We start from the raw sequence: 20283 nt of genomic DNA, 5'->3' as shown, positions 1-20283 counted from the left end.
GAGACTTGTATCTCCCAGGATTTAGATGTGCTAACGTAGTGCATGAAACCATCCTTTGGACCCTTGCGTTCAGGGCAGAAATAATTTATATTATAGATGTCCTCCTTAATAGCTATTGCTTCCGTGTTGAGAGTGGGCAACCTCCAAGCACTCGCAGTCTTTGAGCGCTACTTTCAAATTATATTTAGTCAGAATTAACCTAAACCTCCTATACGAAGTAGTCTCACACTTCCACACCAATCGGACTATGCAGCGCCCAACTTTTTTCCAGTAACCAACAACGTAGGGATAAATGTGCCCTTCATATACTAGATGTTAGGAGGGCAGTGGTGTACTACATACAAGAAACCAAATATATTAGGAAGACCAGTCCGACCTTCAGTTCCTTTGCCTCAGGAACCGGGTGGGGCACCTGTTTCAAAAGGAACTTTTTTGAGATGGATATGCCAAATGATACACAGATGTCACACAGTGGCAGGAGTGAAACTAGAAGGGAGGCTAAGAGTGAGTACTATGAGGAAGAAAGGCGCAACAGTCGCCTTAATAGCTAATGTCTCGATCAGTGACATCTGCATGGCAGCTGCTCCTCCATATATATATCTTCACCAAACACGACTATATGGACTTTCAAGCTAAAAAAGGAAGCGCAAGTGGGACAGAAAATACGTAAGCAGCCTTTTTGCAAATGCCAACTCTTTCCACCCAACCTCCCATAGGACAAGGGAAAACTGCTTGAATTGAGAAAGATCCACCCTGCAAAACAAAATTGTTATCTACCTGTAGAACTAGTTTTTCAGCTTGAAGGCTTTCTGGATTGACATGCAACCCTCCCGCATCTGCCAGAAAGCAAGTACAAAATTTGCAACAGGGAAGGAAAATATGATTATACCACAAAGGAAGCCACAACCAAAAACTGTTGCTGGATAAAAAGAATCTCAAGATGGCGACCACGCTTTGGAGCTTCTGGGTCAGGCGTCTGGCGTCTGTGGAAGAGGGATATAGCACCAAATGGTTGACTATGACAGCTAAAAAAATAAATTAAAAAAAGACAAAGAATGGGGCCATTCTGGACCCAACCAGTAGATGGCAGAATAATACACCACATTTGAATCCAGAAAGTCTGCAAAGCTACTCCTACAGACAGGTACCCATTTTGTACAATATAATACATTTGTATGTTTTAGTAGGGAACGAAACCCAGTTAGTCCAAATGTTTGTACTTCTGTATTATATGCTCAGAATCCTCTTTACCTTCATTCTTCTGAGCTCTATTTTTAAGCCCTGGTCTGTAATCTGGATGTGTGGGCCATTCTGAGAAGTTTAACAATTTATTGGATCTGCTTTTTGCTACTTTTAGGATTGAGATAGTTACTGTGAGGTCTTTGTGTATTAGTGATACATACTTATTTCTTGGTTTTAGGTGACATTCTTCGATCGCAGATTTTAAAAGAGAAGCTTGCTGAACTAGAAAGGGAAGTTGAAAAATTTAAGTTTGAGAATGCTTCGCTAGCCAAACTTCGTGCCGACCAAGAGAAAGCCATGGAAAATTTCAGGTAACTCAATAATGCTTTAAATAACTGGTATTTATTATTTATCAATCTGTAAACTGAGTCACTGCTAATACCATGATGTGGCAGAAATATAGAATTTAGTGGTGCATTGTTGAAGCAACTCTAACACTTTGATCTCATACTCTGCTACGAAGTTATCTTTGTATCTTCTTGGAGCTGGGTATACTAAAAGTTTCATGTACCTGTGAGTGGTACAGTGACCTGAGGAGACTTTGGGCAGCGTTTCCAGCATCCCCAGAACAATGTGTTGTTCTCTACTGAAGAAGGACACCCATCCTGAAACACGTGTCTAGACATACACAGCGCTGGCTGCACTAATGTGGGTGACAAACTAAAGACTGTCACTGAAGTAAGTGTTATCATGAACTGCATTTACCATAATGCTTTTGGCCGACTGAGTGCTGGGATGTGAGGCAGTAGACTCCCATCCTCTTTTTGCTTTTTATACTAAAAGCTTCCCCGGCTCCCCAAGAGTTTCTGGATTTGCTGTGTTATGTTGGCTTGGTAGAGGTTCATTAATATACTTAGTTGCTTTCTTTAGGAAATCAAACATTTTCATCATGATTGATGATGTAGGCCAAAATAAAACCAAAAGGAAATAAATGAAAGACTTTATAAATGCTTCTGTAAAACTGCAAATAACAATCATTAGGACCTTTTAAATCGACCCTAAAATCAAGTCACTCACTATCATCAGCATATAAAACTGCTCTCACAAGTGCTATCCTTTTTCCATCACTCGAAAATATCAGACCAGGGGACTACAAACCCTTTTGAATCCCCACACTCTTAAGATAAATAACAAGTGCTGTTGTCCTATTGTAAACAAAATGTTTTTAAAGGTAAGGCATGTGGTTTAAAGATTCAGTGTCCATTTCACATAAGCTACAACTGATGCAATGACTTATTTTAATCAGCTAGGGACATAGCTACAACACCTTAATGACATTACCTAAATTTCAGGTTGCCTCGCCTGTTTAGTCACTGAATCCATCAAATATTGTAGGCATAAAAAGCTGTATCTCTCAACTAATGAAGCTTAGAGTTATTGTTCATTTTTAAGCATTTTTGAGCCAGATGTAAGCTTAATAAATTGTTTTCCTTGCTCCTCCAGACATAATTGTAATCAGCAGCTGTCAGGTTAAACATATCAAATTGATTATCCAGCCTTTTGTAAGAATTACAGTACTACTCTGGTAGTTACTATTATGTAGGTTGATATCTTGCAACCAATCATTGTCATGCTCCCACCCATTCTGAATGCCTCCATCTCTTCCACTGCCTTCCCAGATGCTTGGAAACATGTAACTCTATGCTGATTACTGGAGCAACCCTAAACAGACCCTTCAACTCTCACCAACTACGGACGATCTCCAGCCAAGGTGTTAGAGAAAATCCTCAACAGATGCTTCTACATTCTAGCCCCCTTTCTCTAAATTCAGAGTGCCTTTTCCAAAGCAGTGGATGGAGATTGAATATTTTTTTCCATAAGTGTTTTTATTGAATTTTAACCATCAGTTATATCTGCAGGTACTGTGCCTTTTACAAGTATTTAATCCATGTTACAGTCATACTTTTGGGTACCTAAAATCTGCTGCAGATGCCACCTCCCAAGTAACTCCCCTTCATTTGCATGGGTGACTTGTACACTTATATGATTTAATTGATTCACATACGTCGGTCCCAAAACTGATTCCTAGTGGCAACATTCCAGTCTCTTCAGCTGCTTCTTCACATGAGGATTCAGCACCAAATAACACAACTGTGCTTAATGAATTATTTCAGTTTCATCTCACCAAAAGTCTATTTCACATTGTGTAAAGGATTTAACAAACTCTCTTCGAATAAGGTTTGATGTATCAAATGGACCAGGATCTTCTGCTGCACCATTATAGTGTGAAGGTGTACGGGGGGCGGAAAAGCTGTAAAGCTCAGCTTCCCTGCAGCCCTCTACCAGACATATACAGTAGTAGTCATTGGTGGTCTAAGAAATACATTTGATGGTCCCTCCCCTTATCTAGCCAGGTCAATCCTCATAATGATCTGCCATCTATTACATGAGCCATACGAGCCCAAGTCTTATGTCTCCATCTCAGAACACTCTACTATAATCTTCAGCTAGGCTCCTGCTTGGTACGTAAATAATTAGGTACATTAACCCCCACCACGTGTTTGATTGTTGTGCCAGGTGCAAGGGAATCCTGGGTCAATCATCCTTCCATACAAGACATGACATAGGGTCCTTTAATTTGCCCAAGAATGTATTATCTACTTTGAGAGAACCTGAAACAAGTATAAGACCCATAGTAATATGTTCATGTTTATTGTGTTGATTCAGACTAGCCAATAGGCAAATATGAGTGCCAATTTAAAACATCATTTGGTATATAGCTTGCTGTCAACATTAAGGAGGACTAAGGATCTGTAGGATGAGCAAAACTTTGTATTCTGGCTTGGGAATGACTGTGGTGACTGCTATATTATTAAAAGGACTCCATGCTTTTCTAAGTAATTAAAAATGCTAATTAGTTTTGTCATTAGATGAGTTAGGTATGCCTTTTAAACGTTTCTTGTAAATCTGTTGAGACCTAGGGCTTTATCTCCTACCAGAGATTGTTCCACACATTATAATAGGCGTTTCTATGTTGTCCTTTTGTAGTGCGCTAAGTTTGAGTAGGACTATAACGCATATATATTGAGATTGGCTGGCATTAGAGTGCTCTCTGCAGCGTAGAGTGAAGTGTGATAAAAGGAGATCCCTTCTTGCACAAAATAGGCACTTTGTTGTGTTTTGGAATAGCTGATGAATAGGAATCGATTGAGAATGCTCTTTATTTCATCTTTCCCTGTCCGCTACCTGTGTGTCTCCTGAAGGCAAATGTTATCCTGTTGGTCTGTCTTTATTGGGCTTCTTACTGGGCCTCTTTTCACTGGACCATTGGGGTCCTTCAAATTAAAAGAGATTAGGTTCACCATTTCTACAAAGAATTGTGAAGGTTCTCCTAATATCTTACATTTAGATGATGATTAGCATTCATCTTCTGGGAGTTATGTTTGTTTGTGTTAACATCATGTGTGTAATGTAGAGCCCACATACCCACCCGTGTGCCGGAGATCCCTTTAATCACCCTCTTCCCCCCCACCCCCCAAACTGCTAAGTTGAACACCACTCAGAAAAGCAAACATGAAGCCAGAACAAAATTTATCTTAAGATATTCACAGAGTTTAAAGTGCTCACTTCTACTTCTTTTTTGCAATATCTGATCTTCTGAAAACAATCACTTCATAATGCCAAAAAGATGTGTTGCACTCCACCAAGTATACCAAGCCGAGTAATACAAGTGGGGGAACCATCTACCAGTTGTTCCAGTGCCTAACGTTATCAAAACACCTCCCATTCCTCACATCTCTCAATATATTTTGCACAGTTTAAAATCTTTTCCCTTTAAGCTCTACCCCCCCCCCCCCCATCAGTTTCCATTTATGAAAACTTTCACTGTGTTCTCACAACTCTGTTGCACTTCTCACCATTGTTGCATAGGCCGTTTACTCTTTGTGGCTTTTGTTTGTATTTAATTTCTTTCCACTTTTTTGCCTGAGGTTCCTGGAGTTTCATTTTCACCATGTAGTTTGTATTTTCTCTGTCGGAACACATCTGGACTACACTGCAAACAGGAGTTGCTGTTCTCAACCATGGTGGTTGGAACCTTTTACCACTGATGTCCCATGGCCTGACCTACTATGGCTTAGCAAGCTGATTACCAAACATATTCTTTCTGCACTTGACTTTTTGAGTAACAAGGTTGAGCAGTCAAAAGCTTCTGAGGGAGGTAGAATGGGAAATAGAGACTCTGAACTTAAACAGTTTTGCAACAGGCCATAAATGTCTAACATCCTACAGCTTTTCTTTATAGAAAAGGACTAGTACAGGAAGATGTACGCATTACTGTCTCCCCAATGGTTAAATACCATTGACTTAAATTGTGTCATATTGCAGTATATCACTCCTGCCAAAGGTTCACCCCCATTGACTTAAAGGGAATCAAACTACCTTATCACACCAGCACTGGTTTACTATCATTTACTTCAAAATAATCAGGCATTTTTTTAATGTATTTATTTATCTGTGTTATTGATGAGGCTCAATCTTTTCCTGGCACAAAATCCAACCAAAAACAAGATTCAGAGCCAACTGATCTGCTGCTGGTAATGCCATAATTTTAATGCGTTCCTTTACTGCATGTAACAAGGGATAGAGTGATCCACCTGCAAACCTTTATTATGTTCCCTACAATTTTTGATCTTCACTGACTTCATTCAATAGCATTAACCTCCAATAGGCCAGCATTACCTCCCCAATTGACCACGGTAGCCCTCACTGAAGTGGTTCATTTCCAGCACTCCAATGGATAAAACTTCTTTATCACCCTTTAAACAATGTTCCAGCTCCATTTTGAAATTGTTGTTAATAGCAAAAGATTTGACCTCCATGGCAAAATTAGGCAGGGGCTTGCCCTAAATTGGCAATGAAGACTGCTGATTCATACAATTGCCTGTGAAAATGAACTATATTGTCATGCATGGAGAAAAATATATGAATCCCCTGATGCTGGCATTGCACCCCTTATGGCCCAGCATTGCACTCCTTTCTGGTCCTACATGAATCCCTTCAAAGGCAATGGCACTCCCAGATGCTGCCAACATGCTAGTGTCAACCGACTTGGATCATTTTACACAGCTGGCACCGAGCAGCTGCCTGCTATACAGGTTACCCTCCAGATAGACTATTCGCTGAGCAGTACCCATTCACCCATAGGTCCTTAAGTTACTTGGGCCACCCCAAGGCCCAGCAGCACATTTCGCATGTTTGTTATTTTTTCCATACATTGCAAATGTCCAGGCCCCTGTCAGTGAGCGGGGTGTTTTTGGGGTTATGAGGAGGCAGCGAGAAGAAAGGTCACACATTGCATTGCTTTGTTGTCTTTTAGTTCAGATTACTATGGGGAGAGCAAATATACAGATGATGTAGATCATGAAATGTGAAACGTTGTAGAGCTTAAAAAGAAATTCTATTTTTCCCTGTAACAGTGTTAGTAGAGCATGAACCTCTCCACGAGAGTACTTCAACGATTTACATCAAATGGCTTTTGAAAACTTACTGTTAACTGGTATGTGGTTGTAATAATTTGTTAGTGGTTCAGCATGTTTTAATTTTTCTTATTGTATTCAGTAGAGATCCTGCAGTTTAGATGTTGAATTGCTAGTGGGACAGATAGCATACTGAATAATTTGCTTGTGTATTTCTGAACCTTGTAATCGCTGTTCTGCTTGCATGCTTACGTAAAAGCAACCTAGCTGCATAGTAACTTAGTGTCCTGTGTTTCATTAATACATTTGTGACTGAAATGCACCATCCTCACTATGAATGTATTGGCAATAAGTTCAGTTCCTTAAGCATTTTCAACTTTTCTGTTATTTCAGAAGGGAATATGCTGAATTTGAACAAAGAAAAGGCAATGAATTGGCTCAGATTGATGAATTAAAAAAAGAAGAAATGAAAAAGCTTCAGAAAGAACGAAAGGTTTTTGAAAAGTATGCAACAGCCGCACGAGCCATTCCTGACAAAAAGGAACGGGATGAAATCCAGGTAGTGCACTTCATAAATGCATATTTCGGTCAGGGAACCCCATTAACAGTGTCTGATGTTGAATCTATGCAAATAAGATGCATCCATTCCAACTCTCAACATGTGTTCCAAGAAAACATTGCTGGATTGACATATATAGAGTTTTTTGTAAACATTGAAAAAAATCTGCATTAGTAACCAGTCTGAGAATATGAAACAATTTTCTAAAATGTAATTAATCATTAGGGAAGTAAAAGGGAAAGGAGCTATTGATGTATAATCATAGCTTTAACATATGATCAAGCAACAATGTGATTCCATGCAAAATCTGTTTCTCCTCTCTTTTAAAATTAAATTTGTGCAGTGAATATGTGTAAGTGTGAAATGTAAAGAAAAGAAATGCATGTACTGTCCAAACTGCATGCAATCCCCTTCAATGCCCTTTATTTTCCTGTATTTTCTCTTTCTCCTTATACTTTCTCCTTGCTACCCCCTGTTCTCTGAAAGTGTGCTATTCCTCCTCAAAGTAAATTTTGCACCACATTAAATATCTAACAAAAATAGCAAGGATGTAGAAAATTAGGCAGAATTTGCTCTGTACCATGCTGCTCTCCTACAGGAATCATGGATTCCTAGCAAATTTTCTGCGACCTATTTGTAATTACCGCACACCATATTAGAGTAAAATGCGAACTGCGACTGAAGTCGGGACTTGGACCAGAAGAGCTAGGGGCACAAGGAAATATCCGTGGTAAGTACCCATGAACCCCACGGAGGCTGTGTGCAGGGTGGAAACACAGCCGCGTACTCCATGCAAGTCAGTGGGAAAGTCGCGGTTGCAGTGTTCAAGAAGGACCCTTCCCAGAGAATTCTGAAGAAACCCTGTGGAAGATGGAAGGTTGGAGAGTCACCCCACCTGTGGATACACCAGGAAACAGGAAACCTATACCAGAGAAACCTTGTGCATAGGTGCAAAGTGACGTCGGAAACCGCCATAGACCACAAATGAAGACTTCAGGAATGATGACGCTGGCGGAGAAGGTGGAAGAGTCCGGTGGAATCCAAGGGTGGATTCGTGAAGTGAAGAACCTGCAAGCAGAGGGGACAGAGTCAGTGCCACTCAGAGGTGGCTAGGAAGATACAGGAGTGATGATGGTGATCTTGTCGCTGCAGCTGTGAGGATCAGGGGACGCTGTGGGAGCCCAGGGGCCGTTCACTGCCTGTCCCATGTCGGAAGTCAAGAACCAGCGGTCGGTGTCTGGTGGGAGCACCAACAAGTCTTGGCAGCAGCAACAGACATGGTAAACAAAAAAGGTGCAATGTCGGTACCTGCAAGGTCCAAGGGACTCTCCAATTGCAGGAGAGTCCGGGTCGGCCCGAGCAAGCAGGGGAGCCCACTGAAGCCAAAGAAGACCGTCAAGAGAAACCACAGTCTGAAGGCACAGGAGTCACAAGAAGACCTCGAGCAGCTCATCAAAGATGCAGGCCCGCAGTGCTGAGGATGCAGCGAGGATGAATATCTTGGCAGGAAGAGATGCTGGAGGCTGGAGCTTCTTGTAGTCCGAAGATCTCTGGAGTACAGATTCAACAAGCCTTGGCAACGGCAAGCCGACGCGGTGGACAAGGGTTCTATTTTAGGGGTTCTGATGAGGGATACTGGCCTCAAACTTTGCTGAGAGGACAGGTCAGACCTCGAGGGAGTTGCAGAACCACCACCTGTATACTGAGCCTTTCAAAGTCCGTGAGACAGCAGAAGCAGCAGACCAGTCAGCTTTGTTGCGGTGCCTGCAGATGGAGGGACGTGACTCCTTCACTCCAAGGAAGATTCCTTCGGGTGTCTTTGATGCCCACAAGCCTGAAGAGGAGCCTGGATGAAGCACAGGCACAGACGACAAAAAAGACTTGCAGGACAGCGAGACCAGGAGCAGCAGGAGTCTTCTTTGCTGCAGTCTTGGTTCCAGGCAAAATCCAAGGTGCCCAGATGGTCGAAGTTGAAGTGGTTTCGGGTTTGAATCTTTCAAAATGACTAATCTGAAGAGCCACCCACAGGTAAGCCCTTATGTACCCTAGGGAAAGGGTTGGAACGATTCATGGGTTCCTCCCAGAAGAGGGGCTGGACAGAGGGTGTCCTTGGTCCAGTTTCGCGCCAAAGTGGGAGCCAAGGACTCCCTGAACTGGCTCAAATTGGAGTATGCAAGAAGGGCACCAAATGTGCTCTTCAAAGCAGTCTGGTGGCGCTGACACTTGCCCCCCACCCCAGCCCTATACAGTCCTGTCTGGTTGGTGGTCACACCTCCCGGTGACAGGAAACCTATTGTCCTACATTCCCCTGCTCGATTTCAGCTCAGTAGTCTAAGAGCAGAATTGTTTCTGGGGCCAGCAGCAGCACTAGCTTTCTGGTAGACCCTGGAAGGCTGTTACCTGGAGTACTAGGGGCTTCCAGGAGGAGCTCCCCTAGTGCATGGAATCATACCTCCAACACCGGCTATGATTCCAATATGTTTGATACCAAACATGCTCTCAAAACGAGAGGAACCAGGAGCTTTTTTTAAGCAGGTCCAGCACACGTACTCCATAACTGAAATTATTTCCAACAAAGATGGTGTGCAGTTCCTAAGACTAAGTGAGAGTGTTCAGGTCTGTGGAATACCCTGTAGTGGAGGAAGTGCCCTCACTCTCCCTGAAAGGTGTCATGCTTCACCATTTGGGCCTGCTCCTCCTCGGGCCGGCGTTGCAATGCCCGATGGGCACCCACGAAGGAGCTCTTTGGCGGAGATCTTTTTTTTTTTTTTTAAAGACCTTTATTCCAGAATTCACATTACACAGCTCACAGCCTACAACCCAACGGGCCGGCCGCAGAGAACATACTGCAACTAGTCGTCAAAAGCACACAGCCCTATGCCGTCAACCCGGGGGTACGGCGGCGTTAAACGATGCGAACGTTTCATAATGCAGCGAAGGATCTTGCAGGTCTCATTTTCCTTTAACACATCCATACATCATAAACATAGTGCCCCAACAGGCGTAAAGGCGCCGAATGATGAAACTGCCCTCCCCCCATCCCCCCGTAACTACGGTCAACACGTTAGACACCGTATGTGTATCATGTCCCGGTGATGCGACCTCCGCATCCCTCTCTTTAGCACACGGAGCACCAGAGCGGTGGGGTTTTACAAACCCCGGGGGCCTTCCTGTGCACCGGAAGGAGGCTCACAAATGCCCCCCCTGAAATCATTCCACCTGGACCAGACTTCGATCCACTTCCGGGGGCACCCTCTCGACTAAACAGTCTTTTCCTGCAGCATGCACCAGTCCATATCACTGTGCCAATCTGAGAGTTTGGGTGGAATAGGACTACCCCACAGCCTGGCTATGTTCCTCTTCGCTACCACTTGCTCGAGCGTCACCCAAAGTCTCCCTTTTGGTGGCAGGTCTGTTGGCTCCCATATATTGAGGAGGCACCTCTTCGCCTCCAGGCGGATTCCCGCCTCCCATACCTCCTCCATACACCGCACCACCCTTCTCCAGTACCGCTGAATCTTCGGGCAATCCCACAACACGTGAAAGAAGGTACCCGTACCCCCACAGCCCCTCCTACAGAGCACTGTGTCCGCCCTCCCCATCATGTGGAGCCTCGTACAGGAGATGTAGACTCTATGTAAGAGCTTCAGTTGGATAAGTCGCAGTCGGGCTGATATCGCGACCTCACGCGGGAAGCCAAGGCGTAAAGCCACTCCTCATCGTCTATCTCCAGCCCCTCGGCTATCCATTTTTCCCTGAGGGGAAGGAGCATATCGGGGGGGGGTTATTGATAAGTTTTTTGTAGGTGAGGGATATGGCGCGTTCTGTGAGGTGGCCATCCAGCAGCCTACCTTACGAGCGGGGAGGCTTGTGGAAGTTTGGTCTCCGGAGGGATATTAGCCTGTAGGGAGTGACACACCTGCAAGTATCTAAAGTATTCGGTTTGCGCCAGCTCATAAGTGTCTCGCATTTGGGCAAACGTGCGGATCCCTGTAGGGCCCCAGATGTCCTTAATGTGGGAGATGCCGATCAGGTCCCAGTTGTGGAACCCCTTGGTGCCTCTCAGATTGCCCAATGTTTCGGAGGCCCAAAGTGGCGTGGCCATAGTGAGGACTCCTGACCAGCCGAGCTTCCTCTGTGCGATGCGCCATATCTGTACCGAGTGGAGTGTCGGTCCGGTTAGCCGGCGCATTCCTCGCCTAGAGTAAAGTGCCATTTCATAGTTCCCCCCCGGGGAGCAGCCATCTGTCCATACCATAGGCTGGATCATTCCCGTCTCCGTAGGTCCCTTGATTGATCGTGGATAGGTGGGCTGCCCAGTAATGTTGGCAGATGTCGGGGAGGGCTATTCCGCCACCGTACCACCCCAGCGTGAGCTTGGCAAGTGAGATTCGGGGTGACCCAGCCCAGAGGAGGTCGCGCAGCGCGGCCTCGATCGCTACGAAGTAGCTGTTCGGAACCAAGTCCGGGTAATTTTGCAGCGCATAGAGAAACCGTGGGAGCGCGAGCATCTTAAATAGGGCTGCCCGGCCCAGTAAGGACAGTGGTAGGTGCTGCCAGGATTTGGCCTCCCTCTGGAGCCGAAGCAACGGCGGCTTGAGGTTGTGCTCATACGACAGAGCCTTATTAGCGGTGATGTACACTCCCAGGTATTTAAACCTGTCCTCTGCAACCCTTATAGGACAAGTGTCCGGTAGCCTCGGAGGGTCCCCATGCAGGACGTATAGGTGTGATTTGGCCCAGTTGACCCGGTATCCAGAATTGCGACCGAAACTAGCAAAGATGTCGAGTGCCACAATTATCGACCTTCGCGGCTGACAAAGATAAAGGAGTATGTCATCGGCGTAGAGGGATATTCTATTCTTCCACCCCTCCGCCCATGCTATGCCTTTCAAAGTGACTGTCTGCCGTATCCAGGCCGCGAGTGGTTCCAGGGAGAGGACGAAAAGAAGGGGGGGGAGAGGGGGCAGCCCTGCCTAGTCCCTCTTTCCAGCGTAAAAACCTCTGACAGCTTATTGTTTACCAGCACCTGCGCAAGGGGTTCAGCATACAGTAGACGCACCCAAGCGATGAAGTGAGGTCCAAAGCCCAGTTTGCGCAGGACCGCGAACATATACGGCCACTCTAAGGTGTCGAAGGCCATGGTGGCATCCAAGGAGACCACCACCGCGTCCTCCTGTAGTCTGTGGCACTGCCCTAGTACACCATTCAATCTCCTGATGTTAAGGGCCGTGTTGCGGTGGGGCATAAACCCCGACTGGTCGGGGTGGACCAATGAGGGGAGCACCGACTTAAGCCTGTTGGCCAGCGTCTTCGCCAGAATTTTGGGCTCCGCGTTTAAAAGCGAAATTGCTCTGTATGACGCACAGGAGTCTTTGGGTTTCCCCTCTTTCGGTATTGCCACAATGGTCGCTATACGCTGGTCCCGGGGCAGCACCCCCATTTCCCTGCTACGGTCGAACATGCGTTTCAGGTGCTTACTAGTGACGTCCGGCTGGAGCTTATAAATCTCTATTGGGATGCCATTGGGACCAAGCGCCTTACCAGGGCGGAGGTCTCCTATCGCTCGCTTCAGCTCGGTCTCGGTGATCGGGCTGTCCAGAGCCACCTGGTCTGCCTCCAATAGGGTGGGCAGGCGGATATCGGTGAGGAGGTTCATGGAGTCCTCCTCCGGCCGGTCCGACTCACGTCTGTAGACCTGCTGGTAATGACTAGCAAACTGTTCGACTATTTCCCGGGGCTCTGTAAGTATGATCCCCGACTCGGTGCGCAACTCCGTCACCACCTTGCCGGCCTGCTGCTTCCTCTCGAGCCAGGCGATAAGTTTCCCGGCTTTGTCGCCCTAATCGTATACTCTACCAAGCCTGTGACGAGCCACGGTCTGGGCTTCTTGGGTCACCAGTGCTTTGTACTCCGCCGCCTTTAACTGCAGTGTGTGCCTGACCTCCAGGTCCCCACTGTCCGGCGCCTCCCTCTCCAGTACCTCCAATTCCGCCTCAAGTGCCGTGACCTGACGGCCTCGCTCACGCCGTCTCGCCGCTATGGCCGACAGCGCCTCCCCCCTTATCACGGGCTTGAATGCCTCCCACAGGGTGACGGGGGATTCAACCGATCCAGCATTCTCTTCGAAGTAATGCGAGATGGAGTCGGAGATATGCTTCCTGGTGTCCTCATGTTTAAGGTGCCAGGCGTTTATTGGTGCTATGCAGCCCTCCCGGTTATTCCCAAAGGTGATATGTGTACGGATCGGCGAGTGGTCGGAAATGCCTCTAGGCAGGAGCTCTGCCTCCCGCACCACCATATCGTGTTGCAGCAGGGTAAGGATGTAGTCCAGTCTTGAAAAGGAATGATGCGCCCCCGAAAAGAAAGTAAATTGGCTATCAGTGGGGTGGAGCAGGCGCCAGACGTCCGTAAGCCTGAAGGCCTCAAAGTCCGCCAACCACCCTTGCCCCTGGGGCAGGTCTCTGGGGGGCTGCCTATCTCGGGTTCCCGACACCACTGCGTTAAAGTCCCCTCCCAACACCAGCTGACCCTCGGTAGGGGAAAGGAGAAGCGTGCCCAGGTCTGCGAAGGCCCGGGCCTGAAGGCCAGGCGGGACGTATGCGGAGAGAAGATTAAGCGTGCGGCCCTCCCAACGCCCAGATACAGCCGTGAAGCGGCCCTGCGGGTCCGTTTTGGTGAGGTCGATATGGAGGGGCAGCGAGCGACGCAGGAGTATCCCCACCCCCCTCGATCCAGAGGTGAAGCCTGAGTGTGCTGCTAGAGTGTAGCCACATCTATTGAGGGCCTGACAGACATTCCCCATCAAGTGCGTTTCTTGCATGAGCACTACGTCCGGCTGGTGCCGTTTGAGGAATTGTAGGACTATAGAGCGCTTGAGTCTGTCCCCCAAGCCATTAACATTCCAACTGAGGACCTTCAAACTTTTTTCCCCATCTCCTAGCCATAGCTCCTGCTTATTAGGGTGCTTCGTCCCACCACCCCGGCCGCATACTTGACAACATAGTTCGTGTGACCATCAAGAATCCCCAACTCCCACCCCTCCCTGGTTCCCACCCCGCAAGTGCCTAGTGTGAAAAAGGTCAAATAAACTAACAAACCATTCATGCCACCCGCTCCCCCCCGAATCTGACCCCAACATCTCCGCCCCCCCCTGCAAAAACAAACCCCCCCCCCCCCTCCCTGCCCCCTGCTCCGTAGGTTTCGAACTACCCACCACCCCAATTAGCAGAGCGCCTGTCGCCCAACCCTGCCCCGGTGGATCCCACCGAGGAACTCTACTTGGGAAGTTCGTGGGCCAGCCCCCTCCTGGTCGCCCGTCCGTGGTGCCCCAGCGCGTTCACCCCCTCGGGCCCGCAGTGCCTCAGCTAAACAGGGCGCCCAGCCCATACATGAGCCGACAGGCAGACACACCGCCCCGTGGGGCCCCCAAGTCTTACAGTCAAAAGAACACAGTTTATACTTTACTGTCCGACGGCGTCTTGTCTGCGCTCTCGTGGCCTCATCTCGCTGCACCGTCTCTGGGTGAGTCCCAGCGGGGACTATTAGATCTGGAACGCCATGACCGCTGACTCAGCTCACCACCCTCCGCTCGTCCCGCCGCCGGCCCCTGGGAGGGTTGTCCCATGCCTTGCCGTTGGGCGTCGTCCCGCCGTGAAGCCTCCGCCGTCTCGCCCGCGTCTAACCACTCCTGCACCGCTGCCGGCGAGGTGAAGAAGAGGGATCTACCGCCAGTTATAACCTTCAGTTTGGCGGGAAAGAACATCATGTACCTGATCCCACGATCACGCAACGCCGCCTTGACCCATTGAAAGGAGCGTCTTTCCCCCTGGACCTGGAGCGTGAAAGAAGCGGATCGTGGCTCCCTCATAGTGTAGATCTCCATGTTGTCTCGCCGCCTGTAATATTGCGTCGCAGTCCCGGTAGTTCAGTACTTTTGCTATGATGGTCCGTGGCAGGGCCACAGGTTTGGGCCTTGGGATCGGGGCCCGATGCGCCCGCTCGATCGTGAAGAGCTTAGATAGTCTCTTGGGTTTCAGGTGGCTAAGGATCAGGTCTTCAAAAAAGAGCTCCATACAGTCCCCTTCAAGGCCTTCCGCCACACCTACCACGCGGATGTTGCTTCTCCGGGCCCTACCTTCCTGGTCGTCGAGCCGCAGGGCCATCAGCCGGTGTTGGTGTACAAGCTCATTCACCCTACCCTCGAGCCGCTTTTCTGAGTCCTGCAGCGCCTTTATGTCCACTTCATTGGCCTTGGACCGGTCCGTGGTGTTCCCTAAGTCGGCTCGGAGCAGGTTCACCTCGATCGTGATCTTATCCATTTTGGTCTCCAGGTTGGTACCCAGGGTTTGGATTGCGGCCATTATGGACGTCAGGGTGGGCTCCGCCGGACCCCCAGCCTCCTTTGTCGCCCCTCCCGGCTGCGGCGTCGCCTTGGCTATGGTATATTGGTCCAGCTTATTAGTCTGGGTCGTGGTGCCACCTTTAGGCCGCATGGCGTTCCGGGTGCCCCTGGGGCCGAATGTGCCTCCGCCCGCCTCTGCGCCTAAGTTCCCTCAGGTGCGCGCCAGCTCCGAACCTCCACGTGTGGCGTAGCTGTGTCCCACCGGCACTCTCAAGGTATCGGCTCGGGGCAGGGGGTCCCCGCGTGTGCCCCAGCAGCCTAGTCACTGGGTACGAAGTGCGCCACTCCACTCCGCCGGCTCCCCGATGTCAGCCGCCTCCAGCTACGATCACACGCCCCCACCTGGCGAGCGATGCAGGACCCCCCGCAGCAGCAGCTCACGCCGGTCCTTCCCCAGCACTGCGGCAGCAGTCGAGCAAGATATGGCCTCCCCTTCCTCGCTCAGGGTCGTCTCCTGGCCGCAGTCGTCGTGGCAGCTCTCCCGCCCTCCAGGCGTCCGGGTCGTGCCGCCAGTGTGGCCCGGAGGCCCGAGTCCAGCGATGCCCCGGCGCTGCAGGCGAGGCCGCGCTCCCCCTCGCTGGCGCTCCTCCGGCGCGTCGAGCCACAGGCCAGAAGCCGGGGCCTCGGGTGGCGCCGGGAGCGGCCACGGGGCTCCAGGGGGCGAGGCACTGAGTCGCCTCTGCCCGTCGCGGCCGCTGTTTCGAGCCGTCCGCTGGTCGCAGGCGTCCAATAAGCCACTCTGTAGGGGCACTGGGCCGGAGGGAGCCGGGGGGGCCCTCACAGGCAATCCCCTCAGCGCGGATAGGTGCCGGATATGTAGGGACACCAACGGTCCCGGCGGAGCTCCGGGATCAGGCGGCCATTTCTCACGGCGCCTGGCCACGCCCCGGAGATCTTTTTGATGAAGCTGTATGGTGAGTGGGGGTGTGTGGAATGAAGCGCATAGTGTAGTAAAGTGCAGAACAGTGTGTTTAAATAGGTTTAGGAAGGCCCTATTGCCTACATTTTGTTCATGGGGCTTGCTAACCTAACTAAAAACAACGTAGGTCCTAGCTGGATGCAATGGTCCTATAGGGCGTGTGTGTTGAGCAAAGGTTGACATGTTCTTGCCATTGTTAGCCCGTAAGGGGTCTCTTGGCAATTCATCAGGACCGGTTAATTAGGAAAATATCCAAACTCTTACACTACTGCCGGGCTGGTTTCTTAGGTGAGAAGAAATGCTGTAGTAAGCAGCCTTGCAAGTTAATACAAGGTACGTTTTACCTCGTATTAGGTGACCTGAAAGAGCGAGCAACACAAGGAAAACATTGTAGAAAGGCGTAACAGAAAGGCTCCAGAGCGCATGATAAAATCAATTTCACTGTCCATCTAGCAATGATAATTCATCGGATCTGTGCTGAAGTGGAGTAAAAAGTATAAGTCCAGAGAAAGGGACCGTCCCCAAGATGCGGGTGGTGTCTTGGAAATAGTGACGTTAAGGGCGGAGGTTGCGTGTGTTTTACTCATTAGTTACAACCAGACAAGACACACAAACACACCCACACCTAGTTAAGTGCGGCACATCGTACTGCCATAAGTGCCTATCTCCAGAAGGAGTGGTTGACCTAGACAAACGGTTGTGGCCAATGTGCCGTGTGTGTTGCCCGTATTGGACAAGAAAAGGGCACTCACCCCACACTGGTAGGTCTGAGCTGACTGGAGCATTTAGCAGAGCGCGCCGTTCACTCACGACCTGCGAGGGAGAGAGAAACATTCAAAACACGACACACGTCATATTTAGACTAGTGTGTTCTTACCAGGAGCAGCGGTGTGCACCTTCCAAGTTGCATTCTCACAGAGAGGCGGCGTGGCGACTAGCCCTTCTCCTACCCCGGCTCTGTTTCCCGTACTGGAATGTACTCTGGGCAGGTCTCTATGTATGTACTTCCTGTCCGTGGGGGAAACAACTAGTGTGGAAACGTAGGTGGCCATGTTGGGTGGGTCGCAGAAATGCAATGTCGTGAAATATCAATACGAAGATACTGACTGCGCTTGGCGAATGCGGATTTTTGGGGCACGTCTAAACAGGATGTTGTATATTACCAACGACTTGCTCCTATAACCCAATGTTGGTATATTAGGGGCTAGTAAGGTAGATCACATAAAGGACTTGCTTTACGTGAGTGAGTAGGAACAATGCGGTGTTGTAGGATATGGCTCATTTGCATGCAGGTAATGCTAAAAGATGTGTTTCGAGCAGATCTTTGCTCCTCCTGGGTAGTGTGGATTCTCTGTGGATGTGCACTCAGATAATTGTGCCTTACCAATGGCTGTCGAGTGATATCTGAAATAGTGATGTAATATATCAGAGGCTTGTTAAGTGGATTGCAACCATGCGGTGTTGTGGGATGTTGCTCCAAAGGTAATTTGAGGTAAGAATGCTTAGTCTGGTTGTTTTGCATTATCTCCGACTTGTGTGAAACACCTGAAGTCATTGTAGCATGTGGCTTGTGGATGGAACCCCTAACTATCTACATGAAAGAGAAGGACTTGATTCTCCTGGTTAGTTTAGCTCACCACAGGGGATGTCATAGTTCACACCCATAGTATTGGATGCGAGCCTGAAGACCCAGTTTTGCTCTTTCCTGAAGAGGACTTCTTTATATATTTGAGGGCGGGACTCCAGGATGGTCCAGTGTAAGTCATTGGCTGTGTGGCTCATTGATGTAAAATGGGCACACATTTTAATATTAGTCTTTCTGCACCTGGTGTTACTGCGGTGCTCTGTTATCCTGGTTTTCACCGGACGAGTTGTCATACCCACATACTTGAGTTGACAGGGGCAGGTGATGAGGTAGACGCAGTTGCGTGTATTGCAGTTGGTTTGTTTGGTTTGTACCCATGTGAGTGTATCCGTCAGAGCCACCGATTTGGTTGCACTGGCAAGTGGACAGACTGTGCATTGCCCGCAGAGGTAGTGGCCACCCATCGGGGGCAAATTCCACAGTTGTAGTTGTTGTTGGGGCCCCTTCCCTTTAGGTCTGGTGTTGATCAGCAGGTCTTTAAGATTTGCTGTTCTTTTGAAAGCTAATCTCGGGGGATGGGAGATAGGTTGCTAATTTAAAGAACCCTCCAGTGCTTTTTTATTACCACCCTGATCATGTTGGACTCCGGCATGTACGTGGTTACACAGGTTAGGTTATTTGACCTGGGTATGGGATGTACTTCTAGAAGTGCCTCTCTGCTGCTGTTTCGAGCTCTTTTTGTTCCTCATCGGATATTCTCGTCTGGCTAGGTTAGGTGGTCTGTGAGCTCAGAGGACTGGTGTTGGAAGTCATTCAGGTTGCTGCAGTTACGTCGTATGCGTTGTAACTATCCATACAGTAGATTGTCACAGAGGGCTTTTGGATGGAACCTATTGTACAGTAAGGGGCTGTGACTGTCAGTAGGATTTTTGTACGTTCCTGTTTCCAATTTGTCAGAATCCAGACTGATGATCAGGTCCAGGACGGGCAATTCCTGGTCTGAGGTATTCGCTGTGAATTTCAGGCACAGGTTGAGGCTGTTAAACCAGTCAACAAAGGGACGGATCATCTCTCGATCCCCCCCTTTCAGAAGATAAGGATATCGTCGAAACATCTACGCCACAAGGTGATATTCTCTTTGTAGGGGTTCGTGTCAGTGAGTATGTGTTTAGCCTCAAAGTCTGACATGTACAGACATGCCGGACTTGGGGCGAATGTGCTGCCCATTGATGTCCCTTGTATCTGATGAAAGAGCTGTTCTTCAAACTGGAAGAAGTTTTCAGTGAGTGCTATGGCTGCGCATTCCATTATGAAACCTATGGGTTTTCTTTTGCCCAGTGTTTTCGATCTTAAGATTTCCTCAATGACTTCCAGCGTTGCTAGTTGGGGGATAATGGTGTAGAGTGCTTTTACATCCAAAGACACGAGATGATCCATCTGAAGACCCTCGGTGTTCTTGACCTCAATGAGATTCAAGACGTCTCTTGTGTCTTGGACAAAGGAAGGGGTTTCTTTCACCAAAGGTTATAGGAAATGATCACAAAATTTGGAAAGGGGTTCCAGGGTAGACCCTATGCCTCACACTATAGGCCTTCCAGGAGGTGGAAGAGTCCCTTTGTGTATCTTGGGGAGGGTATAAAAGTAGGGCAGTCTAGGGTTGTCATTAATAAGAAAGTCTGCCTCGTGTTTGGTAATCCATCCCTGGTTTAAAGCAGTTGTCACTGTGGACTTGATCTGCGCTGTGAGACGTGTGGTGGGGTCTACCTGTAGTGGTATGTAGTACCGTCTGTCTTGTAGTTGACGGAGGCACTCATTCCTGTAATCGTTGGTTGACATTATTACTATCGCACCCCCTTTGTCGGCCTCCTTGATGGTATTGTGGTGTTACTGGCCAGTGTGCGGTACGCCTCATTTTCCAACTTAGAGGTGTTGTGAAAAGCCCTGCTCATTTTGTTAATATTGACTTCATTGAGTATAGCTTTTTCAAACGTAAGGACTTCTGCCGGTACCATACTTGCATTAGGCGTGAAGGTAGAAGGTTTATGTAAACATGAGTCTGTTATGGCTGTCTCAGATTGGCCTGCAAAAAAGGATTGTAATTGAATCTTTCGGAAGAAATTGTGGATTTCACAATTGGACTTGAAGTGGTCTGATGTG

The 20283-nt window shown here is 48.4% G+C and overlaps 1 protein-coding gene across 3 annotated transcripts in view; it reads left to right on the top strand.

Moving 5' to 3' along the window:
* The window catches only part of CPAP (centrosome assembly and centriole elongation protein), a 521976-nt gene that overhangs the window by 205034 nt on the left and 296659 nt on the right, over window positions 1-20283 (top strand). For all 3 annotated transcript variants that reach the window (XM_085621543.1, XM_085621542.1, XM_085621541.1), the window contains 2 exons: window positions 1421-1553; window positions 7053-7218. In XM_085621543.1, the coding sequence (XP_085477669.1) occupies window positions 1421-1553; window positions 7053-7218 (299 nt within the window). The remainder of the gene's footprint in view (window positions 1-1420; window positions 1554-7052; window positions 7219-20283) is intronic.

Source organism: Triturus cristatus, chromosome 8 (genome assembly GCF_964204655.1).
Source record: "Triturus cristatus chromosome 8, aTriCri1.1, whole genome shotgun sequence".
Taxonomy (NCBI): domain Eukaryota; kingdom Metazoa; phylum Chordata; class Amphibia; order Caudata; family Salamandridae; genus Triturus; species Triturus cristatus.
This window is presented reverse-complemented; position numbering and strand designations above follow the sequence as displayed.